The 26,797-nt window shown below is 46.0% G+C and overlaps 1 protein-coding gene across 11 annotated transcripts in view; it reads left to right on the top strand.

Annotated features, from left to right (window-relative positions):
* NAV2 (neuron navigator 2) overlaps window positions 1-26,797 on the top strand; it is a 779,302-nt gene that overhangs the window by 741,599 nt on the left and 10,906 nt on the right. For all 11 annotated transcript variants that reach the window (XM_063671085.1, XM_063671084.1, XM_054438543.2 and 8 more), the window contains 10 exons: window positions 981-1,134; window positions 2,321-2,483; window positions 3,215-3,315; window positions 5,790-5,885; window positions 7,694-7,862; window positions 11,114-11,349; window positions 13,431-13,585; window positions 13,828-13,899; window positions 15,708-15,904; window positions 17,741-17,859. In XM_063671085.1, the coding sequence (XP_063527155.1) occupies window positions 981-1,134; window positions 2,321-2,483; window positions 3,215-3,315; window positions 5,790-5,885; window positions 7,694-7,862; window positions 11,114-11,349; window positions 13,431-13,585; window positions 13,828-13,899; window positions 15,708-15,904; window positions 17,741-17,859 (1,462 nt within the window). The remainder of the gene's footprint in view (window positions 1-980; window positions 1,135-2,320; window positions 2,484-3,214; window positions 3,316-5,789; window positions 5,886-7,693; window positions 7,863-11,113; window positions 11,350-13,430; window positions 13,586-13,827; window positions 13,900-15,707; window positions 15,905-17,740; window positions 17,860-26,797) is intronic.

The following is a 26,797-nucleotide window of genomic DNA, read 5'->3' as shown; positions in this document are numbered from 1 at the left end:
CCATGGTGACCTTGACCTGGTGTGCAGCAGGGAAAAGAAGATAGTTAGCCAGGCTGTTGCAGAGTTTTCAGATACAACTTTGGCTTGCCTGTCACACCATCCCGTCTGTTCTCTAACTCCCTGAAGAGGTTTCCCTTCTTGACCTGAGTGTGTTAAGCAGTGTTGGGGCTGAGCGAACTAAAGAAGGTTGATCTGTCTAGACACTTTTAGGGGAGTGAGTTTTCAGAATGTGATCAGGAACAGATTAACACCACCTTCCACACATATCTTTAGGTTTCATCCCCATTTTGGCAAATAAAATGGGCCCTCAGTTGTTTAATAAAGAAGTTTCTGATCTTTAAAACAGAAAGCTGACCCTGCTTCTCTGAGTCGGTTTGGAACTCAAGGGCATGTGGTGTCATGGAAGCCCAGCTGTGTACACATGGTGGGGGAGGGGGTTATCAAACTGGAAGGTTACTACTCTCTTTTGCCAGCGCCTGCTTATCCTTATATTACTGGAATTTTGCTGAAAGGCACACCAAAGCCATTCTGATTGCCAGAGCTCAGCAAAGAAAGAATGTAGAGAATGAAATCTTGTCTCTAAAATAAAAATAAAAATAAAATTTAAAAAGTGAAACCACAAAAAGCAGGAAAAAAGTGAAAGACAAAAATAGGAATGCAGGAAAAGAGTGAAAGACAAAAATGGGAACAAAGAAAAAGGACAACAAATAGAAAAGTAACAATACAGTAAATAATAATCTAACTATATTAACGATTTTAAACATCAGTGGTCTAAATAAACCAATTTAAAGAAGAAAAAAAGAATATAGAGAAGGAATAAAATCTGTTTTCAGGTGCTTTTGGTATTGTCACCCCCAGGAAGCACCAGGCAGCTGGTTATTCACAGTTACTGCTAAACAAACCTGATGATTGATGTGGACCAGTGTTCAGTAGGGGACTAAAAGGAGCTGCTTTCATCAGTAACATTCCTCTTTCCCTAGGATTTCAGAATGCATGGATAGTGAAGCTGAGACCGTCATGCAGCTCCGAAATGAGTTAAGGGACAAGGAGATGAAGCTGACAGATATCCGCTTAGAAGCTCTCAGTTCTGCCCACCAGCTGGACCAGCTCCGGGAGGCCATGAACAGGATGCAGGTGAGAGCCCGGGAGCATGGGCTGAGCTCAAGGCTGTCTATGAGGGAGCTCCCAGAGGCTGCTCTCCACTAAGCCCTGAGGGCTACATCAGAATCTGGTGGCAGCCCTCGCTTTCCCAGCCTCTATCTCTTTTCAGTCCCTCCCACACATTGCTCAAAGACCAGTCTTTTAGAAGAATAAGAGTACCCATGCTCTTCCTTTACATAATACTTTTAGTGACTCCCCTGGTGCCTGTGGCATGTGGTACAGTCTCCTTCACCTGGCCTTCAAGGCCTTCTGCAGGGTCCTTTCCACTGTTAATCCACACCACCCTCCCCAGCTCCTCTTCCCAGAATCTACTCGCCAGCCAGATGGAGTCGCTGACTGCCCCCTTTGCATCCTTGGGAATTCCTCTTTCATATTGTTCCCTCCACTGGGTATATTCCTCTGCACATCCAAGTTAGACCCTTTCCTTAATGCTCGGCCTGATGCCTTTCCAAGTCTTGCAGCTGGAGAGTTAGTACCCTCATCTGAGTATTTTTGTAGATTTGTTCTTACAGCCCCTCCCACCTTCTGCCATGAAGTGAAGACATTTGGGTCTTCTGGGCTTTTTGCATACCTTTCTCTGGACATAGCACCAATGCCTTGCACATTGTAGGTTCTTCGTGAATATTCATAGAATGAAAGATACCTCTGGAGTCTGCTGGGACCTTAATGGAGTCAGTGTTTCCCAAAGGAGGTTCCCTGAAACATTCTTTCCATGAGAAGCTCTATGACAGGAGAACACCTTGATCAAATATGTTTGGAAAATGCTGCACACCATGTGCCTCTGTTCGATTCATGGCGTAGAGGAGCTCATTAAAGATTCTGAGAAGTCCTGCAGGAAAGAAGCCTGTAAAAGCCAGAGTTGCACAAACCTCTTAGATCATAAGACTCTTTTTCACTTAATCCTCAAGCAGCAGACTCTGGGAAGCATTTCAGAGGTCTTTTCAAAGGCCTGTTCTCTGAATGGATGGACCTCCCATGGCAGCATGTCTTGTGTCTACAGCAGGGGCAGCAAACACTGCTGAATCTCTCTGAGGGTGTTGTTCGCCTTGGGTGGGAGACCAGCCTGGTTTCTGCAGGGAACTTTCAGATCCTTCCTTCAGAAAAATCTTGTTCACATTACTTCTGCCTACTAAGGGAGCTTCTCCATTACTCTTTGCAGAGTGAAATAGAGAAGCTGAAAGCCGAGAATGATCGGCTGAAGTCAGAGTCTCAAGGCAGTGGCTGCAGCCGGGCTCCTTCCCAAGTGTCCATCTCTGCCTCCCCGAGGCAGTCCATGGGCCTCTCCCCGCACAGCTTGAACCTCACTGAGTCAACCAGTCTGGGTGAGTGGCCTACAGGGTTTGGGGGCAGGAATGGACCTAGAGCTGGCACCCTGATCTCTAAGCGAAAGCCCCAAAATAAGCAGATCAACAGATCAAATGGAGAGGCAACAGGCGTGTGTGCACTTGGGGTGTGTATGTGTCTGGGTGTGAGTCTGCTACCAACATGAGCCCAGCCGTTAGATTGCTCTCATGCTTTGCTCCAGCACCCCAAATTCTCCAAGCCCTGAGCTTGGATCCCCTCACCCACCATGCTGAGTTCTGTTTGATCCATTTTAAGAGGCTGACCTGCAAGCTGAATGCTGTACACAAACCCCATAGTAGCAGGTCCCAGTTGGGGCAGTGGCTTGGTCTATGATCTTCCTGCCTTCAGGATGGATTCCAGGCTGGCGCAACCATCAGTGAACATAATCTAGGTTTTCTTTGTAAGCGTATTAAGGCTGATGCTTTTATTTTTTATCCATGATGCTGCTGCTGTTGTTGTTTTGGTTGAGTCTCTCCCTCGCACTTCCATCCGGCAAGGTGCATTGTCAGCCTGCTGGTTCTTTGGTTGGTCCACCATTGGTTTCTGTGATTGCATTCTCCATTTTGCCCTCTCCTCTTCCCCTACCCCCCCACCCCCTGCACCCTGACACCTGTTTGTCCCGCTGCTGTGCCAACCAGCAGCGGGGGTGTCAGGAAGCTGGCTTTGCTGTCCCCATGTGCCTAAGGCTGTTGATGTTTTCCATTCGCAGACATGTTGCTGGATGACACTGGTGAATGCTCGGCTCGGAAGGAAGGAGGCAGGCATGTTAAGATAGTTGTCAGCTTTCAGGAGGAAATGAAGTGGAAGGAGGTTAGTTGGATCCCTTTCCCTGCTCTGCCTGTCCCTCCCCCAGGTAGAAGTACCTAGCTTAGTGATCTAATGGTAAAACCTGTATCACCTCGGAGCCTAAGGTGATTTGGAAATACTACTAACGCTTCTCTTAACTAACCATAATCCCTTGCAGCATTCTGACACAAGTAAAGTGTGTGAACGGCATTTCCCTTTCTCGTGTGCTTGAAAGTCTAATAAAGAATACTAAAAATGGTCCCACGTTTCACTTTCATGTAATTAACTAAACACTAACATGCATTGGAAAGGGCCTTTCTGAATGTAATATACTTCCAAAGCACCTCAGAGGCAGCTATGCACATTCAGCATGTAAGATACAGAAATAAGCTGACCACATGCAGCAGACCAAGAGCACCAGTTTTATCGGTCATCAGTCACCAAGAGTAGACATCTTGGTAGACATCAAGGGATGGAGATGCCAAGCCCTGGGAGCATGCAGGTGGCTGAAGATAGAGCTAGTGGGGCGTCCTGACTCCCCAAGGCTGGGGAATCTGAGTTTTCCTAGTACGGTTTCTGTTCACTTCCAAAGTCTAGGAACTTCCAGAGTCTATACCACTGCCAGAGACTATTTTGGGATGGGGGCTAGAGCTGATATTGAAAGTTGAATTTTAGCCAGTGATTAAAACTCTGAATTTTAGCCAGTGATGCTTTGAATGACTATTTCTCGAATAAATGTGAAAAGGCCTCATGAGTCACCATTTCAAGTTCCCTTGAGTTTTTTGTTTGTTATTTCTTAGTATTTCTAGCCAACATGCTACTGTAGTTTCAGACAGCTAGGGAACCCACAGAACAAAGCGTCTGCAGCCAGACCTTTCTTAGGGGATTCAGCTTTGTGGCTGGCCTGCTAGCCTCACTATAGGGGGTAAGCTCAGCATTTTGGCACTTCCATTAGCGTCATCTAGCCATGAAATATACAATAGATAGCTCCATTTTCAAAACATAGCTAGTAAAGTGATGGACTGTTAGGGGAAACTCATTCTTTTTTCTTTTGTTTTTCTTTTTTTTTTTTTGGAGACAGAGTCTCACTCTCTTGCCCAGGCTGGAGTGCAGTGGTGCGATCTTGGCTCACTGCAACCTCTGCCTCCCAGGTTCAAGTGATTTTTCTGCCTCAGCCTTCCAAGTAGCTGGGACTATGGGTACCTGCCACCATGCCCGGCTAATTTTTGTATTTTTAGTAGAGATGGGGTGTCACCATATTGGCCAGGCTGGTCTCGAACTCCTGACCTTGTGATCCACCTGCCTCGGCCTCCCAAAGTGTTGGGATTATAGGCGTGAACCACCACACCCGGCTGGGAAACTCATTCTTACAGTAAATGCAGGTTATACCTTGTGGACTATTTATTCTAGTGATTGTCAATATGAACAGATAGAGCATACCTTTTACAAAAGTTTACAAGTCACCTTCAAAAGTTATATTATTCTGCATCACTACAGCATCCAGGTGAGGCTGGTTGACCAGGGATTATTATCCTCATTATACAATTGAGAAACTCAAGACCCCAAATATTACTTATTTGAAGCCAGGGGCAAGTGGTGGGGTCAGATCATGTCACCGCAAAACTGGTGCTCTTTTCTCTGCTGATTTTGCTTAGCTGCCGTATGACACCTCCCCCACCTCCGCCCAACCACGCTCCTGACTCTGATCCTTATAAGCATGTAAAAACCCAATATTATGGCATGTTCTGTCAGCTTTTCTTTTATCAGTGTGATCCGGTTAGCTGCCACTACACAAAGCCCTGTGAACAGAGATGCAAAAGAGTTAGAAAAAGATGTTTTGAGAGTATTCTTCCCAGAGTTTTACTAGTTTTCTGAGTTGCACATGTTTTAAGTTTTAACAAGAATAAAAACAATAAATGTTATTTAAAAACAAGAAAGAAGAAAAAATAGAAACACATTTTGTCCTGACAATGTTTAAGATCTAGTAAGGAGGTAAACTTGATATGCAAAAATATGACAGAAATACCTAAAACTAAATATAAATTAGTACAGAATATATCATTATATAAGTTATGTACAGAATTGCCGAAGCAATTTAAGCTCTGAGCCTGATGGGGTTAATCACTGAAGGCTTCCTGGAAGAGGTGAGTTTGTAAGCAAGGTTTGAAAAGGGAGAGATGCTAGACAGATGTGGAGAGAGTTCCATACAAGGAATATGTGATTTGTGCCCTGTCTGACACATTTACTTAGCAAAAGTTTCCATATTCCAGAGAGGAAATCCTCTCTTCCTGACTCTTGGACTGCTGTTTTAGCAGTAAAGCAGGGAAAGGTATTAAGACTATTACTTCCACCTGAGTTATACCTGGTATTAATACAAATAGGACTTTTATTCCCCTCTGAAACCATTGGCGGAGTTCTAAGGCAACCTGAGTCCTCTGCTGAACTGAGTCAGAAAAGATCCACCTGTTTTTCACCTGTGTACATTTCCTTACCCTTAGGATTCCAGACCACACCTCTTTCTTATTGGCTGCATTGGAGTTAGTGGCAAGACGAAGTGGGATGTGCTCGATGGGGTGGTTAGACGGCTGTTCAAAGTAAGTGTTTCCAGACGGCGGCTACAGCAAACTACCTAACATGGGCATCCGGGCCTGGGGAGGAAAAGAGAGGTTGATGTTCTGAGCTTGGCCATTTCTCAGACCTGTCCCCTTCCCTACATGTTTATGTTGCTGGAACTTGTTCCCTGGCTCTCAAGCGAATGGAAGGACAATGGTAAGTACAGACTGGTCATCAGCCAAATTCTTTCCGTCTGCCCTTTGCAGTGGTGGGCCAGCTAGTGAGTGTGATTTGAGCAACTCTTTGATCCTCTCACAGTGAACTGCTAATGTCCAACTCTCTTTTCACCTTAGAATTGTGTCTTAGGACATATGCTTTGGAGTATGTAATCTGTGGCCAGGGCTTAGACATCTGATTTCTAGCCTTCATTTTGGGGGATTTGATCTGATTTGCCCGGTATCCTGTGCCAACACTTCAGAGTCTTTGATTTGTTTTATGAGTGACATTAATGTCTGATCGACGGCCAGGCTCAAGGATGTTGCCATACTTATTTCTCTATTCTTTTTAATCACGTCATTAGATTGGGTGTTTGCCATGGGATAAATAACTAATGAGTACCAAGGTGGACCTTGAAACACACAGTGATTTGAAGGAAGCTTTTGGTACATTTTTTCTATTGTCCTGAAGTAAGTCAACAACTATAAGTGCTCATTAATCATATTCCCTGAGTAGTAATAATAGCCCACGTTTTTTGTGCCAGACACTATGCCAAGCCCCTTATATTATCCCATTTAAAGGTGAAGAAAGTGAGGGTCAGGTTGGGCACTTGTTCAAGGTCATGGATCTAGATTTAGACCACGTTGGTCTAGTTTAGTTGGTCTGACTTCAAAACCTAACTTAACTATTATGTTGGTGCAAAAGTAATTGCACCAACATAATTACTTTTGCAACAACCTAATAGTACACTATAGTTTCTTTCTAACAGCTAGATCCAGGTAGCCTCATACAAAGAAAATTCTGTTTTTTGACTGGAGATTGTTACCCATCCTGGTAAGCCAGCCTATAGAAATGAGACCAGAGAAGACATATGAATGGCTTAGATGGACCGATTCTCCTACCTAGGCCAAAAACTTATCTCTGGTGATGGGCAGTTGGGACATCCTTGGAGTAGAATAACAATTTGGGCTGAAAAGAGTCACATTGACATCATAGTAAGTGAGGAAATGAGACCATGCAAGGCCTGTTACTGGGATTCCACCTAAGTCATCGTGCAGTCACCTCCTAGTACATGGACCTTAGTTCTACATTTACTAACCTAAAACCTTTTGTTCACTCAACTAAGAGGGAACACTTTCCAAATTAAACACACATTTTCCTTCTCAAAGATCTAGAGCTGATTTTTTCTAGCAGTCTGCATTTTAATCTCTTTATATGATCTTTGAGCCAAAAGAAGGGGATGGAAGAGAGATTTCCTGTCAAAATTACTTTTTCGTGAATTTTCCAGCACCATTCATAGGCCCTGATGTCTTCAAGACTTCAGCCGAACTTAGGAAAAGCAGCCTAGCTTTTCCGTGCTTGGTTCATCCAGACTAAACGTTCACAACCTTGTTAGGGGTTTGTTTGTTTTTTTCCACTGCTAACCAAATAAATCTGTATTTGAGAGGCCTGTGGTACTCGGGCATTATCCCCTTAGAAAGTCAGTTCTTCTCCCCCTCATCCCACAGCTCAATTTCAACTCAGACATCTGAGAAAGAAGAGAAGATGATCATAAATCACCCAATGAAAACATGAGTCATGGGCAGATTTTAGCCACATCTTTGATGGGGTCTTTGTTTTTTATTTTTTCCAGGAATACATCATTCATGTCGACCCAGTGAGTCAGCTAGGGCTGAATTCAGACAGTGTTCTTGGCTACAGCATTGGAGAAATCAAGCGCAGCAACACTTCTGAAACACCGGAGCTGCTTCCTTGTGGCTATCTGGTTGGAGAGAACACGACCATCTCAGTGACTGTGAAAGGTAATTGAGCTGGTTACAGAGGTCGGAGCTTTCAGGAATTGCATTGTTCATTTTGTGACTTGGCATAGGCACTTGTGGCCCCAGTTTTGTTTGTGCATATGTTTGTGGGCTGCTTTTCTCCCTTCTACCACAGTTACTCTATGCAAGTTGAACTGTCTTTTGCTTTTTCAACCACCTTAGGAAACAAAATCATTTTAGTTTATTGCTGCAATTATCTAACAAAAGATCCCATTAGCCTTATGACTCTGAGATGATGGAATCTTAATAACCCTGTTGAAACAGGGCTTTACCAATACTGGTGAATTACTCTTGCCAGCAAGCTTTGGACGCAGTCCCGTTCTACAGATGGGAAAACCACGACTTGCGATAGGCTGCAGGAGTCACTCTGAGCATCCTGATGAAACTGCTGAAGCTTGTGCCCACGCATGATGCTGCTAGAGCTTCCAGTTTCTCATTACCTAGTGATATTAAGCCCCAGGCCAGTGCATTCTAGGCCCACAAAGTTCACTGAGGAAAAAAAAAGCTTCACTGCCATGCAATTCTGGGAAACTACATCGTTATCCCCATTTGTGTTTAGGGGACAGGAGTGCACTGGTACATCAAAGGCTCTGTCATTCAGTGTCCTAACTCCTGCTGTTAAAAAGGCTGTTTAATCCAATCTGTCCCAAATTTATTTGATTGTAAAACCCTATCATTTCCTATATGTTATGGACCACTTGAATATAGACTTTCATAAATACTGTACTAGGCTCAATATTTGTGTTGTCTCATTTCTTTCTTCCCTGAAGGGCACTGCTCTTGACTGCAGTTTTGCAATTGTTTGATGCAAGGTGTATTTCCTGGTTGGTAGAGTTTCCACAAGCACCCCACCATTTTCCATCAGCAAGAATTAAGATCTTGCTCTGCAGGTGGCAAGTGGTACATATTGCTTGAGCCTCACATAGCCTTCTCCTGCTGGCAAGTGAAATTCCACAATTGTGCCTTTGGACTATAAGTGACAGAAACAGACTCAAAAGTAGCTGTAGCAAAAAAGGAAATGTATGGGCTCATGGACCTGGGCAATCCAGGGGTACACCTCAAGCACAGCTGGATCCAGGTGCTCAGACAGTGAATCAGGACCAGGCCTGCCTCAGCTTTGCCCATCGGCTGTGCTTATTTATTGAGCTCTTTGCACATGGTTGATGAAATGGCCCCTGGTAGCCCAATTCCTTCTTCTAGCTTAGGAACCTGAAGGAAAGAGGGATTTTGGGGAAAATGTAACAGATAATTCCTAGGGATGACTCTGGCCCACTATAGGTCAAATTCCCATCACTGAATTGGTCATTATGACCAGGGAGAGGATTTGTCCGAGCATGGTCGCCAGCCCATCCATTTGGGTTGGTGGAAGAGCTGGACCAGTGGAGGAGAATCAGTGGAGGAGCTGGATTGGTTCCACTTGAACCACCAGGAATGAACTCCCCATGGGAAAGAAGAATTCTACCATGAGGGGAAGCCGGAAGGAGTACCGGCCACACTGAAACAATCATCCTCGACAAGAACCCTTTAAGGAGAGCCTTTTATGTCCTGAGTTCAAATTGCATTTCATCCCTCCTGCCAAGCATGCATTGTTCACTTGCTGGTTTTACATGTGAGCATTACAAAGGACTGAGGAGTAAAAGGAATGGCCTATTGCTGAGACCAGGCCAAGCATCTCTAGAAAGTAACAAGATTACCTGCCTCTAGTGGAGCGGGCCACCCCTCTGCAGACCCTGATCCATCGCTGCTGTCAGCACATCAAGTTTTAGCACCTCAAGGGATCAGCTCAGGTTTATTTTTCGGTGATACCTGACTCTTCTCTTTCCTAGAGAACTTAAAACTTATGCCTTCAAGGCACTAAAAACCACTCAAGGATTTGAGCTGAAAGAGTTGCCTGAGCTGCAGTGATTCACTTCAGTGGTACCAGGGGAAGGGGGTTTGACTTTGCATTTCCTGAAGTGAGCTCTTGTGCAAAATAGTCACTTCCTGTGAGGTTTATGGCAGAAGGCTGAAACAGAGCAGTACATATATATACAGAGAGGGTGTTCTAGTGGTTTTTTCCTGTGTTTATTATTATTATTAAATTTAGAGACCCTACACTCCATACTTTGCATTGAGGATTGAGCAAGTGTACGCTACATCAAGCTCAGTAGCAGGAAAATCTTAGGCTTGTCCCTAGCAGATAAGGCATCTGGGGGCCATTGTCATGTTCATTCTGGAAGAGTCACTGTATTTAGGGGTTATTTGATTGGGAGAAGACTGGAAACAAACATATAGATGCATTGGGGGGATCTGCTAGCAGTGACTGAGTATGTAGAAGGAATATGCTATTATAAAACAGTACATACTCTTCAGTTTACTTTTTATTAATTTTGCTGGTTTCTTGAGACTAGCTTTTAAACAATGACCTGAGGTTCTGGACAGCTAACCTTGGATGGATCTTCTCTTAGAGACAGTATCCAAAAGAAACCTCTCGTGAAGCCAACAACCCTGATTAATGACATTGTCCCAGATAGGAAAGGAGAAGGATAAGTTTCCACTTTATGTTGTTGAGGACCAAGAATCCCAGCTAACAACATTTCAGGCTAGGTCTGCCAGTATTCACATTCCAGAATCAAATGATCCTGCCTTGCATTTTTCCTCCTTTTAAAGATAAAAGTGCTGTTGCCTTCATGGCACATCTTAGTGTGGATAGCAGTGGTACCTGGTATGTGGGAGGGAGCAGGGTGAAGAGACAACCTCAGGGTTGTGACAGACAGGACTCAGGTTTGGTTTGGGCAGATGTCATAAGTATAGTATACTAGAGGGTGTGTGTGTGTGTGTGTGTGTGTGTGTGTGTAGTAAGTGTGTGTGTGTGTGTGTGTGTGTGTGTGTGTGTGTGTGTGTGTGTGTAGTAAGTATAGTAAATCCAGACAGGCAAATAGAGCCCAGAGCCTTATGAATTCTGCAGAGGACAGATGGGGACTGAGAGCCAAAATGTTCAAGGTGAGTTTGAATCTGGGAAGTTAGCCAAGACAGGAGACAGAAGCACATGGCGTTGATGAACAGGGAGGTGACTTCCTAAAGCAGCAGCACTTTGCTCTCAGCCTCCAGTGTTCCTGGGTGTGCAGGAGTCGCAGGTGAGTGGACTGCCAAGGAGAGGAATAACCTCAGGTCTTGGCAGTCCCAGTTAGGCAAGCACAGAGAGCTGCCTTTTCTACAGGGCTTCAGATGCTTCCTGTCTCTCTCAAATGCAGGGCTCACAGAAAACAGCCTGGACTCACTGGTGTTTGAGTCCTTGATTCCCAAGCCCATCCTGCAGCGCTACGTCTCCCTCCTGATAGATCACCGTCGGATCATTCTCTCTGGCCCCAGCGGCACTGGGAAAACCTACCTGGCCAACCGGCTGTCCGAGTATATGGTGCTTCGAGAGGGACGGGAGTTGACAGACGGGGTTATCGCCACCTTTAATGTGGACCATAAGTCCAGCAAGGTGAGGAGGTCATTCTGAGTCTACTGTATTTTTTGGCCCTTTCATAACTGATGATATCACCACTGGCTGATGGGAAAGCAGCATTTCCTATTAGCTCTCCTTGGGTGGTTTTAGAAAGCCAAGTGAAAGAGGTCCAGAGGGGGCTAGCAGAAAAGAAGTTCCATCTGTGGTTAAGCTGATCGAGCTCATTTATGATGCTCAGTGCTGGTAGTTCTTTAATGTTATCCACGATACATCTGTTGCAATTTACCAAGAATTTATCATGTGCGTACTGGGTGTTACTGATTTTCCAAAGTAAAATATTTTGTGGAACAACAATAATAACACCAATAACAAAAATAACAATAATAAAAATAATAGAAGCCCACATTTATGGACTACTTGCCCCGTCACCAGCAAACACCTTCTCACAGCAATACCTTCAGGGGAGTAGTTGTCACCATCCCCATTTTACAGAGAAGGAAACAGAGGCTTGAAGCAGATTGGTCCTGCACCTAAGACCACTCAGATGGTACTAAATGGTGGAACTGAAGCTCAAGTCAAAGTCTTGGATTCTAGAGCCCTGTGGCCAGCAAATAGATTGGATCCTGCTTCACAGTGAGAAACGGAAACCTGTTTGAATGGAGCCTGACCTGGTCCCAGCCGAGAGTTGGAAAGTGCTTTCTCAGACCTGTTCTTTCATGCGTTAGTGAGCATTGATGGATAATTCACTCTAGCTGGCCCTATGCAAAGGGGCCAGAGGATCAAAGGTGGATTGGAAATGACTCCTTCACCTTAAGGATCACCTAGTGTGCTTGAAGATACAGGTTCCTAGACCTCACTTCTTGATGATCTATTTCACTAGGTTGTTTGAGGCTGGGTATCTGCACCATCTACAAGTTCCTCAAATAACTTGATGTAGGTGCAGGACAAGAGAGAAGTACCCAGAGCCCTTCTGTTGAGAGCCTTTGTGTGAGTTAGGGAACTTCTCCTGGGACCAGTAAGTGAAGGCTCCACAGGCATGGGAAGCCACATGCTTGGGGCCCAGAGATCACGGTGGAGAGGAACTAAGAGAACTAGCCACTTTAAAAGGTGGGCTTTTTCTACTGCTAACAAGCCATATTTTGACTTAAAATGGAGGCCCAGGGTGGGTGGCTGCTGGTAGGAGATGGAGAAGATGTTACCCCCTGAGCAAGCAGGGTAGCATCTAAGACAGGCCAGTGTGGTGAAGACACAGACTGGGGCAGGCACCCAGGTCTGACCCATGCCCGCTGCTTACCTGCTGTGCACTCTCAGGCCAGGTACCTTATCATACCATGCCTCAGCTTCTCCTTCTGTAAAATGGACATAATCATAGTACTCACCTTCTAGGTTATTGGGGGACTACAGAAGTTCCTGTGTGTAAGGCCCTTAAAGCCTTGCCTGGCTCTAAGTGATGCCAGCTATCATTATGACAGTAATGGCAGGCAGCCATCCTAGGTTCTCTGCCAGCTCCTTACCTTGCTGTTTCAGCCTTTTCCACTGATGCACCATTATTCTTCCTCTTCCATTTTTGACGTGCATCCCTTACCCCAGGCATGCAGGGCTGTGTTGTAGCCCCTGCTAAGCCAATGCCCCACCCATTCTCCAAGGTTAAATACAAAGCTTGCCCTTTCAGCAGGACTTCCCCAAGCCCAGTGCATGTAGACTCGTCTCCCCAGCGCTGTGTTTTGTGTCTGCCACAGCACTACTCAGCATGACTTAAGTGTGTGTCTGGCTCCTCTGCTGCTCTGATGTGTAGAGGGCTTCTGTGTATGTAGCTCTCAGGCTACATACGTACAGAGCACAGTACTGTGCTTTTACCCCAGGCTCAAGGTTTTCAGTCATTGGGTGAATACTAGAAGTCAGGACCCAGTCCTAACTCATCCCATGCCCACTGTGCATCCCCTGAGCACCAAGCCAATGCCCTGTAATAGGCAGGCACCCAGAAGGTGTTTACAGTGCAGAATCATGAAGGGCCTTTCCGCCTTCACTGGCCTGGGCGAGGCAAAGGCCCTGAGCAGTGTGTCTTCACTGAGTGCATTCACCAACTTGTTCTCCTTTGGCCTTCCTGGCCACCACAGGAATTGCGCCAGTACCTTTCCAACCTTGCTGACCAGTGCAACAGTGAGAACAATGCTGTGGACATGCCCCTCGTCATCATCCTGGACAACCTACACCACGTGAGCTCTCTGGGCGAGATCTTCAACGGGCTGCTCAACTGCAAGTACCACAAATGGTAAAGGCTGGTTCTGGACCTCATAGCCCCCAGGAGAGAGTGCTACCACCTGATGGGGCACTGTGCGCACAGGTGGCCCGGGGCCGGTGTGGGAGTGAAGCTGTGCACACGCATAGGGTTGGGAGTGGGAGGCAGCTAGCTGTCCACTGGCCTGGAAGCACAGGGCCACAGGCCTCTGTGACCACCTTGTTCTCTAGCTTGGCTTGGACTCACAGCTTTCTTTTCCTTTATTTTATCCGCAGCCCTTACATAATTGGCACAATGAACCAGGCTACCTCTTCGACTCCCAACCTGCAGCTTCACCATAACTTCAGGTCAGTTTTCCCTTCCCTTGTCCAGTTAAACTATGGAATCACAAAGAAGGAAAGCAAGAAGGGGAGGGTAGAGATGCCTGTGTTGAGTATTTGTTGTATGCTAGGTATTGTTAAGCATTTTTCTCAGCTTAATCCATTTAATTTTAACTTCAGCCTCAAGTAATTACATTTACCACTCTCAGTTTACAAATGGGGAAACTAAGGCCCAGAGACTTAAGTGAGTTGGGTGAGGGCACACACTGGTCAGTGGCAGAGTGGAACTTGCACTCAAATCTCTGCCTCTGAGTCCTGCTGTCACAGGGTCAAGGGGGCAGCTCTGGAAGGGACTGCAGGTGACCCTGCTGCCCTGCTTGTTTGCAGTGGCGTCTCTCTGTCCCAAGTGAACATGAGCAATGACAGCTTTTACCTAAAATGTCGCCACCTAGCTGGGTCTGTGGGCCCTCGAGTCCCAGCTGCTATGACTCCCTGCCAACTTGTCTTCCCTGCCCCGCTGCCACCGCACCATGCTGGTGCTCTCTCATGGCCAGGATGTGGGAGGGGCTGTTCACCTCAGTTGTGCTAGATTGCATTGCTGCCTGATTGACATCACCAAATACCCCTTGCCCCATATTGAATCTCAGTTGACTCCACCTCTTCTGCCTGGGCCCTTAGAGGTGGATGTGAAGCTGTCTCCTGGGCTAGGACCCCTGGCTCATTTCCACTGGCCATTCTGTGGGCATCTCTGAGGGAGATCTATTGAAAGTGGGTCTGAATGTAATTACCAGAGAAATGTTGACTCCTCCAGCACACTGAGAGCATGGCTCACCTCTGCATTTAGGCTGTCCCGGTCTTGTTCATGCTTTCCCCTAACTATCCCTCAAGTCCATCATCCTCCTCTTTCCCCCTATCACTGCCCCATCATCACCCAGCACACCATTGCCATCACCTAGCCGGTACGTCTGCTTGCAGCTTTCCCCCTGCACCCTGTAGCCAATTCTCTGCACTGTGGCAGCCAGACCAGAGTGAGCATTCTAGAGTGCACATCTGACCATAGAACTCTCGTGCTTAAAGTCCTTCAGTAGCTCCAGCTCCCTATGGCCTGCAGGATGAAATCCAGACTCCGTGGGTTGGCAGGTCAAGTATGAACTTCAGTTACACTAAACCTCTGGTAGTTTCCCCAAACACCCATGCTATTTCCCATGCCTTTGCAAAGGCTGCAGCATCACCCCACTCCTGACCCCAACAACTGCTCCTGCCTTTCCTTATGTTGCTGCCCATTATCTGTCCAGTCTCAGCCCAGACATCCCCTCCTCTGGGGAGCCTTCCCTGATTCCCTTAGGCTTCATCGTATTTCATTTCTTTCTTTGCCTGTCTGCCTCCTCCACCAGACTGTGAGCTCCTGGGGACCAGGACTGTGTCTTAGTCATAGTGATAGTTCCATAGCCTAGCACAGGGCCTGTGACATCAAGCACAAGAGGCAGTTTATCTCAGTGGTTAGAGCCTAGCCTCTGGAGCCAGGCTTCTTGGTTCTCATCTTAGCTCTTCAATTAACTAGCTGTTTGATCCTGGAAAAGTTACATGACCTGTCTGTTCCTCAGCATTTCTGTCTGTAAAACGGAGGTGGAGATAATATCTATGTTGGAGGGTTGGTATCAGGAACTGTGAGTTAATACATAGTTACAATGTTTAGAACAGTGTTCGGTGCATAGCTAATCCAATTTGTTGCATTAGCATATACACCTTCTGTTTCTAACGTGCTTTGGTTCCTGAGGTCAGCCATCATTTGGATCACCATCATCAGCTTGAAAAGTGTTTCTGACTTCCTCCAGATGGGTGCTTTGTGCCAACCACACGGAGCCTGTGAAGGGTTTCCTTGGCCGATTCCTGAGGAGGAAGCTCATGGAAACAGAGATCAGTGGCCGGGTGCGCAATATGGAGCTGGTAAAAATCATTGACTGGATTCCCAAGGTCTGGCATCACCTCAACCGCTTCCTGGAGGCTCACAGTTCCTCGGACGTCACCATCGGTGGGTGGGAGACTGGGGTCGGGAGGGGCGGGCTGGCATCCTTAGGTGCCCATCCTCTGGGCCCTGGCCAGGACAGCACTTTGCAGGCACAGTCAGCAGAAGCTGGACTGTCCATAAAGATAGAAAGGGGGTCAGAGGGACAGTCACAGACCAGGTTGACCCCAAATTGCTAGTGGTCTGCAGAAGAGAGATGTATTCAGCCTGGCCCAATGTAGAAACTGCTGGCTCACTAAAGAGCTCCCATCTCAAGGTTCCCCCAAGCTGAAGCTACCCTCTGGGATTGGCTTTGCTTGAAAAATAAAATTTTATCAGCATTTCTGAAAGCTGCACATTTAGAACAGAGAAAAAAGATCACTAACCATCCCACCATCTTGACATAATTTTAATTTGAGCTTATTTTTTCTGTCCTTGTTCATATATATATATATATATATATATATATATATGCTTTATGAAGTGGCAGTCATAGCATACATATAACATGTTCCTTTTGGCCGGGCATTGTGGCTCATGCCTGTAATCTCAGCACTTTGGGAGGCCAAGGCAGAGAGATCACCTCAAGTTAAGAGTTCAAAACCAGCCTGGCCAACATGGTGAAACCCCGTCTCTACTAAAAATATAAAAAATTAGCTGGGTGTGGTGGCATGCACCTGTAATCCCAGCTACTCAGGAGGCTGAGGCAGGAGAATCGCTTGAACCCAGGAGGCGGAGGCTGCAGTGAGCTGAGATCGCACCATTGCACTCCAGCCTGGGGAACAGTGAGACTACAAAAAAAAAAAAAAAAAATCCTTTTTCATTTAGCACTATCTCATGAGCATTCTCTGTTGCTACTCAGTTGTTTGTTTTTGTTTTTATTTTTTGAGACAGAGTTTTGCTCTTGTTGCCCAGGCTGGAGTGCAATGGTGTGATCTTGGCTCACTGCAACCTCTGCCTCCCAGGTTCAAGTGATTCTCCTGCCTCAGCCTCCCAAGTAGCTAGGATTACAGGTGCCTGCCACCACAACCAGCTAATTTTTTTGTATTTTTTAGTAGAGAAGGGGTTTCTTCATGTTGGCTAAGCTGATCTTGAACTCCTGACCCCAGGTGTTCCACCGGCCTCGGCCTCCCAAAGTTCTGGGATTACAGGTGTGAGCCACCATGCCCAGCCAATTACTCAGTTTTAAAAATTATTTTTAAAGACTACAAAATGATCAAATGCAGATGTACCCTCATTTGCTTAACCGTTTCTGTTCTTTTGGATTTGTAGTCATGGGCTTCCTTTTTTTTTTTTTTTTTTTAGGACAGAGTCTCGCTCTGTCGCCCAGGCTGGAGTGCAGTGGCGCGATCTCGGCTCACTGCAAGCTCCGCCTCCCGGATTCACGCCATTCTCCTGCCTCAGCCTCCTGAGTAGCTGGGACTACAGGCGCCCACCACCACGCCTGGCTAGTTTTTTTTGTATTTTTAGCAGAGACGGTGTTTCACCGTGTTAGCCAGGATGGTCTCGATCTCCTGACCTCGTGGTCCACCCGCCTCGGCCTCCCAAAGTGCTGGGATTACAGGCGTGAGCCACCGCGCATGGGCTTCCATTTTTAAAAATCAAGATTAGTAATGCCACAGTGAGCATCTTCCCCATAAAGCCTTTCCTGGAAGAGGGAGACCCCCAGGTAGAATCAGGGATCAGAGTGTCCTTCTCTGTGCCCACCATCCAGGGCTGTATATCTGTGTTCAGGCCTCAGCCCTGCCATCCCTCAGCACATCTAGGGTCCCTCCTGTGAAGGGTGCTCGGACCATGGCTTCACCTGATGCCCCATCACCCATGCCCATTTGAGTGCTAATGTATTTTCACTGTGGTCCCCAGGCCCCCGGCTCTTCCTGTCATGCCCCATCGATGTGGACGGCTCGAGAGTGTGGTTCACCGACTTGTGGAACTATTCCATTATCCCCTATCTCCTGGAAGCTGTCAGAGAAGGACTCCAGGTGAGAAGACACCCCTGCTGGCTTCCTTGAAGCTGAGGGGGACTGTTCTGGTGACCAGATGAGTTGTCTTTATCTCCTCCTCCAGGAATCTGACTGACATGGGGTGACAACCCCTCACCTGGGAGGTCATCAGTGTAGCACAGTGTAGGGACACACCTGGCTGCAAGTCCTGGCTCTACCACCCATTAGCACTGTGACCCCAGGCCAGCTGGTTAGCCTTTCTGTGCCTCAGAGCCCTCATTGATATTCTGCCACAAAGAGTTTGTTGCAAGGATGAAATGAAAGTGCTCAGCATCGTGAGTGCATGAGAAGTAGAACCATACATGTGTAGTACTTCACAGTTTGCAAAATATTCTCCTATCTGCCTTTTGGGTTAATCCTTGGATTAGTCCTGGAACTTGGACAGAAATTTGGTTTTTTACTCCATTTTTAAGAGAAAAAATGAGGCTCAAAGAGAATAAATGATGTGCTTAAGGTTATAAAAGGGAAGCTTGAAAGGTCTGGGATTTGAATCCATGCCTTCTGGGTCAAATTCCAGGCTCTTAGCCCTGGGGCTGGTGGCACTCTTTCCCTGACATCAGCACCCCTACCACCCCTACCCTCTTAGGAACTTTGGGGCCCATAAGGCTGCCAGTTCCTCCTGCCTGGCAGCAGTTGGAAAGCACAAATTCTTTTTTTTTTTTTTTTTTTTAGACAGTTTTGTTCCACAATCTCAGCTTACTGCAACCTCCACCTCCTGGGTTCAAGCAGTTCTCATGCCTCAGCCTCCCAAGTAGCTGGGATTACAGGCATGTGTTACCACACCTGGCTTTTTTTTGGGGGGGGGGGATTTTAGTAGAGATGGGGTTTCACCATGTTGGCCAGGCTGGTCTTGAACTTCTGGCCTCAAGCGATTCACCCACCTTGGCCTCCCAAAGTACTAGGATTACAGGCATGAGCCACTATGCCCGGCCCGGAAAGCAAAAATTCTTTACTTCTCAATTAACCCAGGGTTTAACTGGAAGCTTACCATTAATTTGGAACTTGGGATAGTTTTATTGTTGAGCCTGGAGGCAGCCTAAGAAGTTCTGTAGGCTTTTAACACTCACAGTGAATAATTAGCAGACATCACATGTGGCTGAATAATCCAGAAACCAGTTTGGTAGCCAGGTTTCCAAGAGCTTCTTTGTTTCCTTGGTACTGGACAGTGAGAGACACAAGATGCTATCATAGGCCTGTGGAGGGTGCAGGGACTGGTGTGCACCCACAGGCACGTGTGTGACAAATGCAAGTTAATGGCTGCAGTCAGTGTTTGTCATTTCTGTATATTGGGCTGAACTGAGGAGTATTCAGCTATTTTCTATCTATGATTTATAGCAGCAGTGATGGTCTTCAGAGGCATTCAGGACAAAGGGAGCTTGAAAAGGAAAATATTTTGCCTCTTGTGATGCGTTTCACTAAACTGGAGCATACGCATTGCAAATTCAAGTCAGCATATTTAATAAAGTGTTTTGTGAAAGCAGGAGAAAAGCAAGAAATCAGGCAACTTTTGGCCAGCCTAAAATCATTGGTTAGCAGAGTTCTATCAACTGTTGCTTTCATACAAGAAGGTATGAATGATTTTAGATCTTTGCAGTGGACCTCCCTAGGTAGGTAAAGTCACTGGCGTGGATAAATTGACCATAATTTAGTCTTTAATCAAATGGTTTTGTTAATACCACAGACCCAACCACCCACCCAGTCATTCCTATTTTGGGACCAGTAGAGGCATCTCCTACCTGCTGGATTCTTGCAGTCTGTCTCATTTCAGAAGCCTCTCTCCTCTGTTCTCATTGGTGGCTTCCAGGGAGTGTGATATGCCCAGCACCTCTGGGAAACCCAAGCTGCTTAAGAAAAGCAAAGAGAATTGCAGGCAGATGAGGTGGACTGTTTGCCCCTGATTCCACCTCACCTTCTCCCATTTGCTTCATCTTTGCTCTAATGTGGTCTTCTGGCATAGGAAGGGGAGTGAACCTCAGAGTAACTGGGAAGCACTCACAGGCTCTGCTGAATAAAGGCCTCCCCTGCCCTGGAAGGCATTAACCGGGAAGCAGGGAGCCTGTTTGTGCTCCAGCCTTGAGCTGCACTTGAGCAAGCCCCTCATTGGTTAACAGTGGTTGGTGGTGCCGAGGCCCTGCTCCTTTGGACCTGAACCTAAAGGAAGGCTTTCTGGGCATAGCTGGAAAGGAACTCCCCTTCCCACCTAGGAGAGGCTGCTGATGGAGCTGATCATAGAGGATCATTGGGTGTCCTTCCCACCATGAGAAAGTGAGGCCCCAGCCATCTGGGGCAGGGAGCAGAGACATGCTCCAGTCTCAAGACTCACTAGTTCAGTGTGAGGCAGGAAAAGTCATCACTGCTTTGTGCTTAGAGGTCATTTGAAGGTTAGTCTTTCAAGAGTGTGGAGCTGCAAAGGGAGGCGGCCAGAGTTTGCATCCCACTAAGTGGCTCAAAAGTGAATCACTATGCCCCAAACTTGTGACCTCGCCATCCTGATCAGTCCAGGAGACCGTGTAGACTCTGCAGATTCCTGGGGAAGCTTGCTGTGTTCTTCATGCCTCTGGCTTTGAAGGAACATTTGGTGATGTTTTTGAGGGCCTGCTACTTGCCAGGCACCATTAGGGGCCCGACGTGTGTGATCTCATTTAGTTCTGACAGCCCAGTGAGTCTCTTACAGATGAGGAAACTGAGGCTCACAGACATTCTTGCCCCTTACCAAGTCCACTCAGCAGGGTATGGTGGAGTGAGCATTGGTGCCCAGGACTAGCTGGCCCCTTGGCTACTTCTGTTATTTTCAAGCTATCCTGAGGACACCCATCACTCCACTGAGAAGCCTCAGGTGGCTTGGGAAACCAAATACTGAATTTTATAGAGTGGAGTTCTCCCTATGATTTCATTGGACAAAAGGATTCCTTTATTTTAAAAAAATTAAAATTCCCTACTCTCCTTTGTGTTACTTTGAGTCCACGCCTACTCTAGGGTCACCTGCCCCTCACCTAACCCGGGTAAGTGGCCATGAAGTGAGCACATTGCAGTTCAGAGTGAGGTTCTAGGCTGAGAAGAGGTGGAGTCCCTAGAATGGGTTCTGACAGGACTGCCGTGCACCAGGAGCTGGGATGGAGGGCTGCCCATGGTAGTATGGATTTGATGGCAACATAAGGAGACCTGCTGTCATCAGGGTATGAGGATGGCTTCCAGGCAGCTCCCCCCGCCGCCCCCCACAGGTACACCCATGCCAAGAGGAAACATGATATCGCCCTCTAGTGAGCATAAGGTAGCACTGCAAGGGCGTGTATGCGCAGATGCACTTGTGGAACTGCTTGGAGGACCTTCCTGAATGTGCAGTCGATGGCATCCTTCCGTGATGTGCACACGCTCCCAGGAGCCCCCTGCGTCCCACAGTCAGAAGGCTCACAGTGGCCCAGGTTTTAGTTTTCAATGTCTCAGCTCCCTGTTGTCCTGCTCCCATTTTTCCTGACCCAGTGGGGATGCCAGGTTCCTTCCCCTGCCTTAGGGAAAGTGAATGTCCTCCCCTCTGTGTCTGTCTGTCCAGCTGTCTCTGCTGCTGCCCTCGGGGCCTGCAGCGGAGCTGAGGAGCTTTATGATGTTTCCTTTGCTTGCCACAGTACTTACCCAGCCATTCATCACCCAGACTTGAACATGTCCAGTGACAAGTGAGGAGGCTTATAAAAATATTTTCTGTTCTTGCAGATGATGTTAGCACGTACCTAATGTGCATTTGTCTTATGACTCAGTCCTCAGTCCTGCTTCCCTTTGGAACTGTCATTGGAAACACTTGCCAAAGTGTCTAAAGTCTACAGGGTAACTCAAAAGACCTTTCTCTGTGCCCAGGGCAGGCCTGATGCCTGCAGGGAACAGGAACAGTGCAGAGTGAGTGTGGGGCCATTTATCAGATTATCCAGCCTGCTCTGAGACCCCAGACAGGTCTCCCGTCTCTTGGCCTTGGGTTCTCCATCTATAAATTGACAAGTTTGGACTAGAAGAGTTTTTTCAGTCTGGTTTCTATGAAGCCCAAAAGTTCCCCAGTCTACTCAGTTGAGGACCAGAGATGAAGAGCAAATGTTTGAAAACTACGGTGCCAGATAATCTCTGAGGACATGTTCAGCTCCAGGAGTTCTAGCCTCTGTGATTCTGCAGCCCTGAGCATGTCCTCATCCAGGCTGTAGGGTGGAGACAGAAGCAGTAGCTGTCACAGAAGCAGTAGCTGTGAGGGTTTGGTTCAGTCTCATGTGAGATCTGGCTTGGGAAATGCAGCCCAGTTTCCACAGGGAAAGACCTCAGAGGGAGAAACTTCTCAAAATTGCACAAATGGTTCTAATGTGGAGCAGCCTTCTTCTGCTCCAAATATCCCACTTTTGCATTCTCTTCTGCCCTGAGACACATGCCCACATACACACAAACTCATGCCCCTCACACGATTCCTTCCTGCTCACACAATAATTGCCTTTCAAATGTCAGACTGAGCTCCTAGGCCTGAGACTCACTCCTGCCCCAGGTTAAGGAAGACTTAGCAACAGATTGGGCCAGAGTGCAGGACGGGAGGAGTGCTGGTGTCTGGGAAGGCAATGAGTCATAGGAGGCTGCGTGACTTAAGCGGAGGGGGTGATAGCCACAAATAGAGAGAGATGGGCCCATCTGAGAAGGGGCAGGGTGGGCAGCTTCCCTGACAGAAATCATACTGAGAGGTCCCAGGCAGTCATGGGAGCATGGGCACTGCTGGCAGGGACAATGAGCCCAGCAGGCTGACACACTGATGTCTGGCCAACAGCCTGCTCCGCGTCTCCCTGCTCCGGGTCTGGCTGAGTCACGTGGCTCACATGACTCAGAGTTGCTCAAGGTGGTGTCAGTCAGGAGGGGTGGAGAGGAAAAAGGCCTGGCAAAGGAAGCTGAGGTTCTAGGTTCAAATTGGGCTCTACCTGACAGCCTTTCTCAGCGGGCTCTGCTCTTTAGGCCTTGATTGGCCCATCTGGTAAATGAGGGGGTGGGGCTAGGTGGCCCCAGCTCCTTCCCCTTGGAAAGACATGGTTTTGTTGGTTCAGAGCTCAGCTTCGCACTATTTTTTTTTTTTTTTATTACTATACTTTAGGTTTTATGGTACATGTGCACAATGTGCAGGTAAGTTACATATGTATACATGTGCCATGCTGGTGCGCTGCACCCACTAACTCGTCATCTAGCATTAGGTATATCTCCCAATTCTATCCCTCCCCCCTCCCTCCACCCCACAACAGTCCCCGAAGTGTGATGTTCCCCTTCCTGTGTCCATGTGTTCTCATTGTTCAATTCCCACCTATGAGTGAGAATATGCGGTGTTTGGTTTTTTGTTCTTGCGATAGTCTACTGAGAATGATGATTTCCAGCTTCATCCATGTCCCTACAAAGGACATGAACTCATCATTTTTTATGGCTGCATAGTATTCCATGGTGTATATGTGCCACCTTTTCTTAATCCAGTCTATCATTGTTGGACATTTGGGTTGGTTCCAAGTCTTTGCTATTGTGAATAATGTCACAATAAACATACATGTGCATGTGTCTTTATAGCAGCATGATTTATAGTCCTTTGGGTATATACCCAGTAATGGGATGGCTGGGTCAAATGGAATTTCTAGTTCTAGATCCCTGAGGAATCGCCACACTGACTTCCACAAGGGTTGAACTAGTTTACAGTCCCACCAACAGTGTAAAAGTGTTCCTATTTCTCCACATCCTCTCCAGCACCTGTTGTTTCCTGACTTTTTAATGATTGCCATTCTAACTGGTGTGAGATGGTATCTCATTGTGGTTTTGATTTGCATTTCTCTGATGGCCAGTGATGGTGAGCATTTTTTCATGTGTTTTTTGGCTGCATAAATGTCTTCTTTTGAGAAGTGTCTGTTCATGTCCTTTGCCCACTTTTTGATGGGGTTGTTTGTTTTTTTCTTGTAAATTTGTTGGAGTTCATTGTAGATTCTGGATATTAGCCCTTTGTCAGATGAGTAGGTTGCGAAAATTTTCTCCCATTTTGTAGGTTGCCTGTTCACTCTGATGGTAGTTTCCTTTGCTGTGCAGAAGCTCTTTAGTTTAATTAGATCCCATTTGTCAATTTTGGCTTTTGTTGCCATTGCTTTTGGTGTTTTAGACATGAAGTCCTTGCCCATGCCTATGTCCTGAATGGTAATGCCTAGGTTTTCTTCTAGGGTTTTTATGGTTTTAGGTCTAACATTTAAGTCTTTAATCCATCTTGAATTGATTTTTGTATAAGGTGTAAGGAAGGGATCCAGTTTCAGCTTTCTACTTATGGCTAGCCAGTTTTCCCAGCACCGTTTATTAAATAGGGAATCCTTTCCCCATTTCTTGTTTTTCTCAGGTTTGTCAAAGATCAGATAGTTGTAGATATGTGGCATTATTTCTGACGGCTCTGTTCTGTTCCATTGATCTATATCTCTGTTTTGGTACCAGTACCATGCTGTTTTGGTTACTGTAGCCTTGGAGTATAGTTTGAAGTCAGGTAGTGTGATGCCTCCAGCTTTGTTCTTTTGGCTTAGGATTGACTTGGCGATGCGGGCTCTTTTTTGGTTCCATATGAACTTTGAAGTAGTTTTTTCCAATTCTGTGAAGAAAGTCATTGGTAGCTTGATGGGGATGGCATTGAATCTGTAAATCACCTTGGGAAGGATGGCCATTTTCACGATATTGATTCTTCCTACCCATGAGCATGGAATGTTCTTCCATTTGTTTGTATCCTCTTTTATTTCCTTGAGCAGTGGTTTGTAGTTCTCCTTGAAGAGGTCCTTCACATCCTTTGTAAGTTGGATTCCTAGGTATTTTATTCTCTTTGAAGCAATTGTGAATGGGAGTTCACTCATGATTTGGCTCTCTGTTTGTCTGTTATTGATGTATAAAAATGCTTGTGAGTTTTGTACATTGATTTTGTATCCTGAGACTTTGCTGAAGTTGCTTATCAGCTTAAGGAGATTTTGGGCTGAGACAATGGGGTTTTCTAGATATACAATCATGTCATCTGCAAACAGGGACAATTTGACTTCCTCTTTTCCTAATTGAATACCCTTGATTTCCTTCTCCTGCCTAATTGCCCTGGCCAGAACTTCCAACACTATGTTGAATAGAAGTGGTGAGAGAGGGCATCCCTGTCTTGTGCCAGTTTTCAAAGGGAATGCTTCCAGTTTTTGCCCATTCAGTATGATGTTGGCTGTGGGTTTGTCATAGATAGGTCTTATTATTTTGAGATACGTCCCATCAATACCTAATTTATTGAGAGTTTTTAGCATGAAGGGTTGTTGAATTTTGTCAAAGGCCTTTTCTGCATCTATTGAGATAATCATGTGGTTTTTGTCTTTGGTTCTGTTTATATGCTGGATTACGTTTATTGATTTGCGTATATTGAACCAGCCTTGCATCCCAGGGATGAAGCCCACTTGATCATGGTGGATAAGCTTTTTGATGTGCTGCTGGATTCTGTTTGCCAGTATTTTATTGAGGATTTTTGCATCAATGTTCATCAAGGATATTGCTCTAAAATTCTCTTTTTTGGTTGTGTCTCTGCCCGGCTTTGGTATCAGGATGATGCTGGCCTCATAAAATGAGTTAGGGAGGATTCCCTCTTTTTCTATTGATTGGAATAGTTTTAGAAGGAATGGTACCAGCTCCTCCTTGTACCTCTGGTAGAATTCGGCTGTGAACCCATCTGGTCCTGGACTTTTTTTGGTTGGTAAGCTATTGATTATTGCCACAATTTCAGCTCCTGTTATTGGTCTATTCAGAGATTCAACTTCTTCCTGGTTTAGTCTTGGGAGGGTGTATGTGTTGAGGAATTTATCCATTTCTTCTAGATTTTCTAGTTTATTTGCATAGAGGTGTTTGTAATATTCACTGATGGTAGTTTGTATTTCTGTGGGATCAGTGGTGATATCCCCTTTGTCATTTTTTATTGCATCTATTTGATTCTTCTCTCTTTTTTTCTTTATTAATCTTGCTAGCGGTCTATCAATTTTGTTGATCCTTTCAAAAAACCAGCTCCTGGATTCATTTATTTTTTGAAGGGTTTTTTGTGTCTCTATTTCCTTCAGTTCCGCTCTGATTTTAGTTATTTCTTGCCTTCTGCTAGCTTTTGAATGTGTTTGCTCTTGCTTTTCTAGTTCTTTTAATTGTGATGTTAGGGTGTCAATTTTGGATCTTTCCTGCTTTCTCTTGTGGGCATTCAGTGCTATAAATTTCCCTCTACACACTGCTTTGAATGCATCCCAGAGATTCTGGTATGTTGTGTCTTGGTTCTCATTGGTTTCAAAGAACATCTTTATTTCTGCCTTCATTTCGTTATGTACCCAGTAGTCATTCAGGAGCAGGTTGTTCAGGTTCCATGTAGTTGAGCGGTTTTGAGTGAGATTCTTAATCCTGAGTTCTAGCTTGATTGCACTGTGATCTCAGAGATAGTTTGTTATAATTTCTGTTCTTTTACATTTATTGAGGAGAGCTTTACTTCCAAGTATGTGGTCAATTTTGGAATAGGTGTGGTGTGGTGCTGAAAAAAATGTATATTCTGTTGATTTGGGGTGGAGAGTTCTGTAGATGTCTATTAGGTCCGCTTGGTGCAGAGCTGAGTTCAATTCCTGGGTATCCTTGTTGACTTTCTGTCTCGTTGATCTGTCTAATGTTGACAGTGGGGTGTTAAAGTCTCCCATTATTAATGTGTGGGAGTCTAAGTCTCTTTGTAGGTCACTCAGGACTTGCTTTATGAATCTGGGTGCTCCTGTATTGGGTGCATATATATTTAGGATAGTTAGCTCTTCTTGTTGAATTAATCCCTTTACCATTATGTAATGGCCGCCTTTGTCTCTTTTGATCTTTGTTGGTTTAAAGTCTGTTTTATCAGAGACTAGGATTGCAACCCCTGCCTTTT

Source organism: Pongo pygmaeus, chromosome 9 (genome assembly GCF_028885625.2).
Source record: "Pongo pygmaeus isolate AG05252 chromosome 9, NHGRI_mPonPyg2-v2.0_pri, whole genome shotgun sequence".
Classification (NCBI taxonomy): Eukaryota; Metazoa; Chordata; class Mammalia; order Primates; family Hominidae; genus Pongo; species Pongo pygmaeus.
The sequence above is the reverse complement of the archived record's forward strand: the minus strand, read 5'-3'. Positions and strand labels throughout refer to the sequence as shown.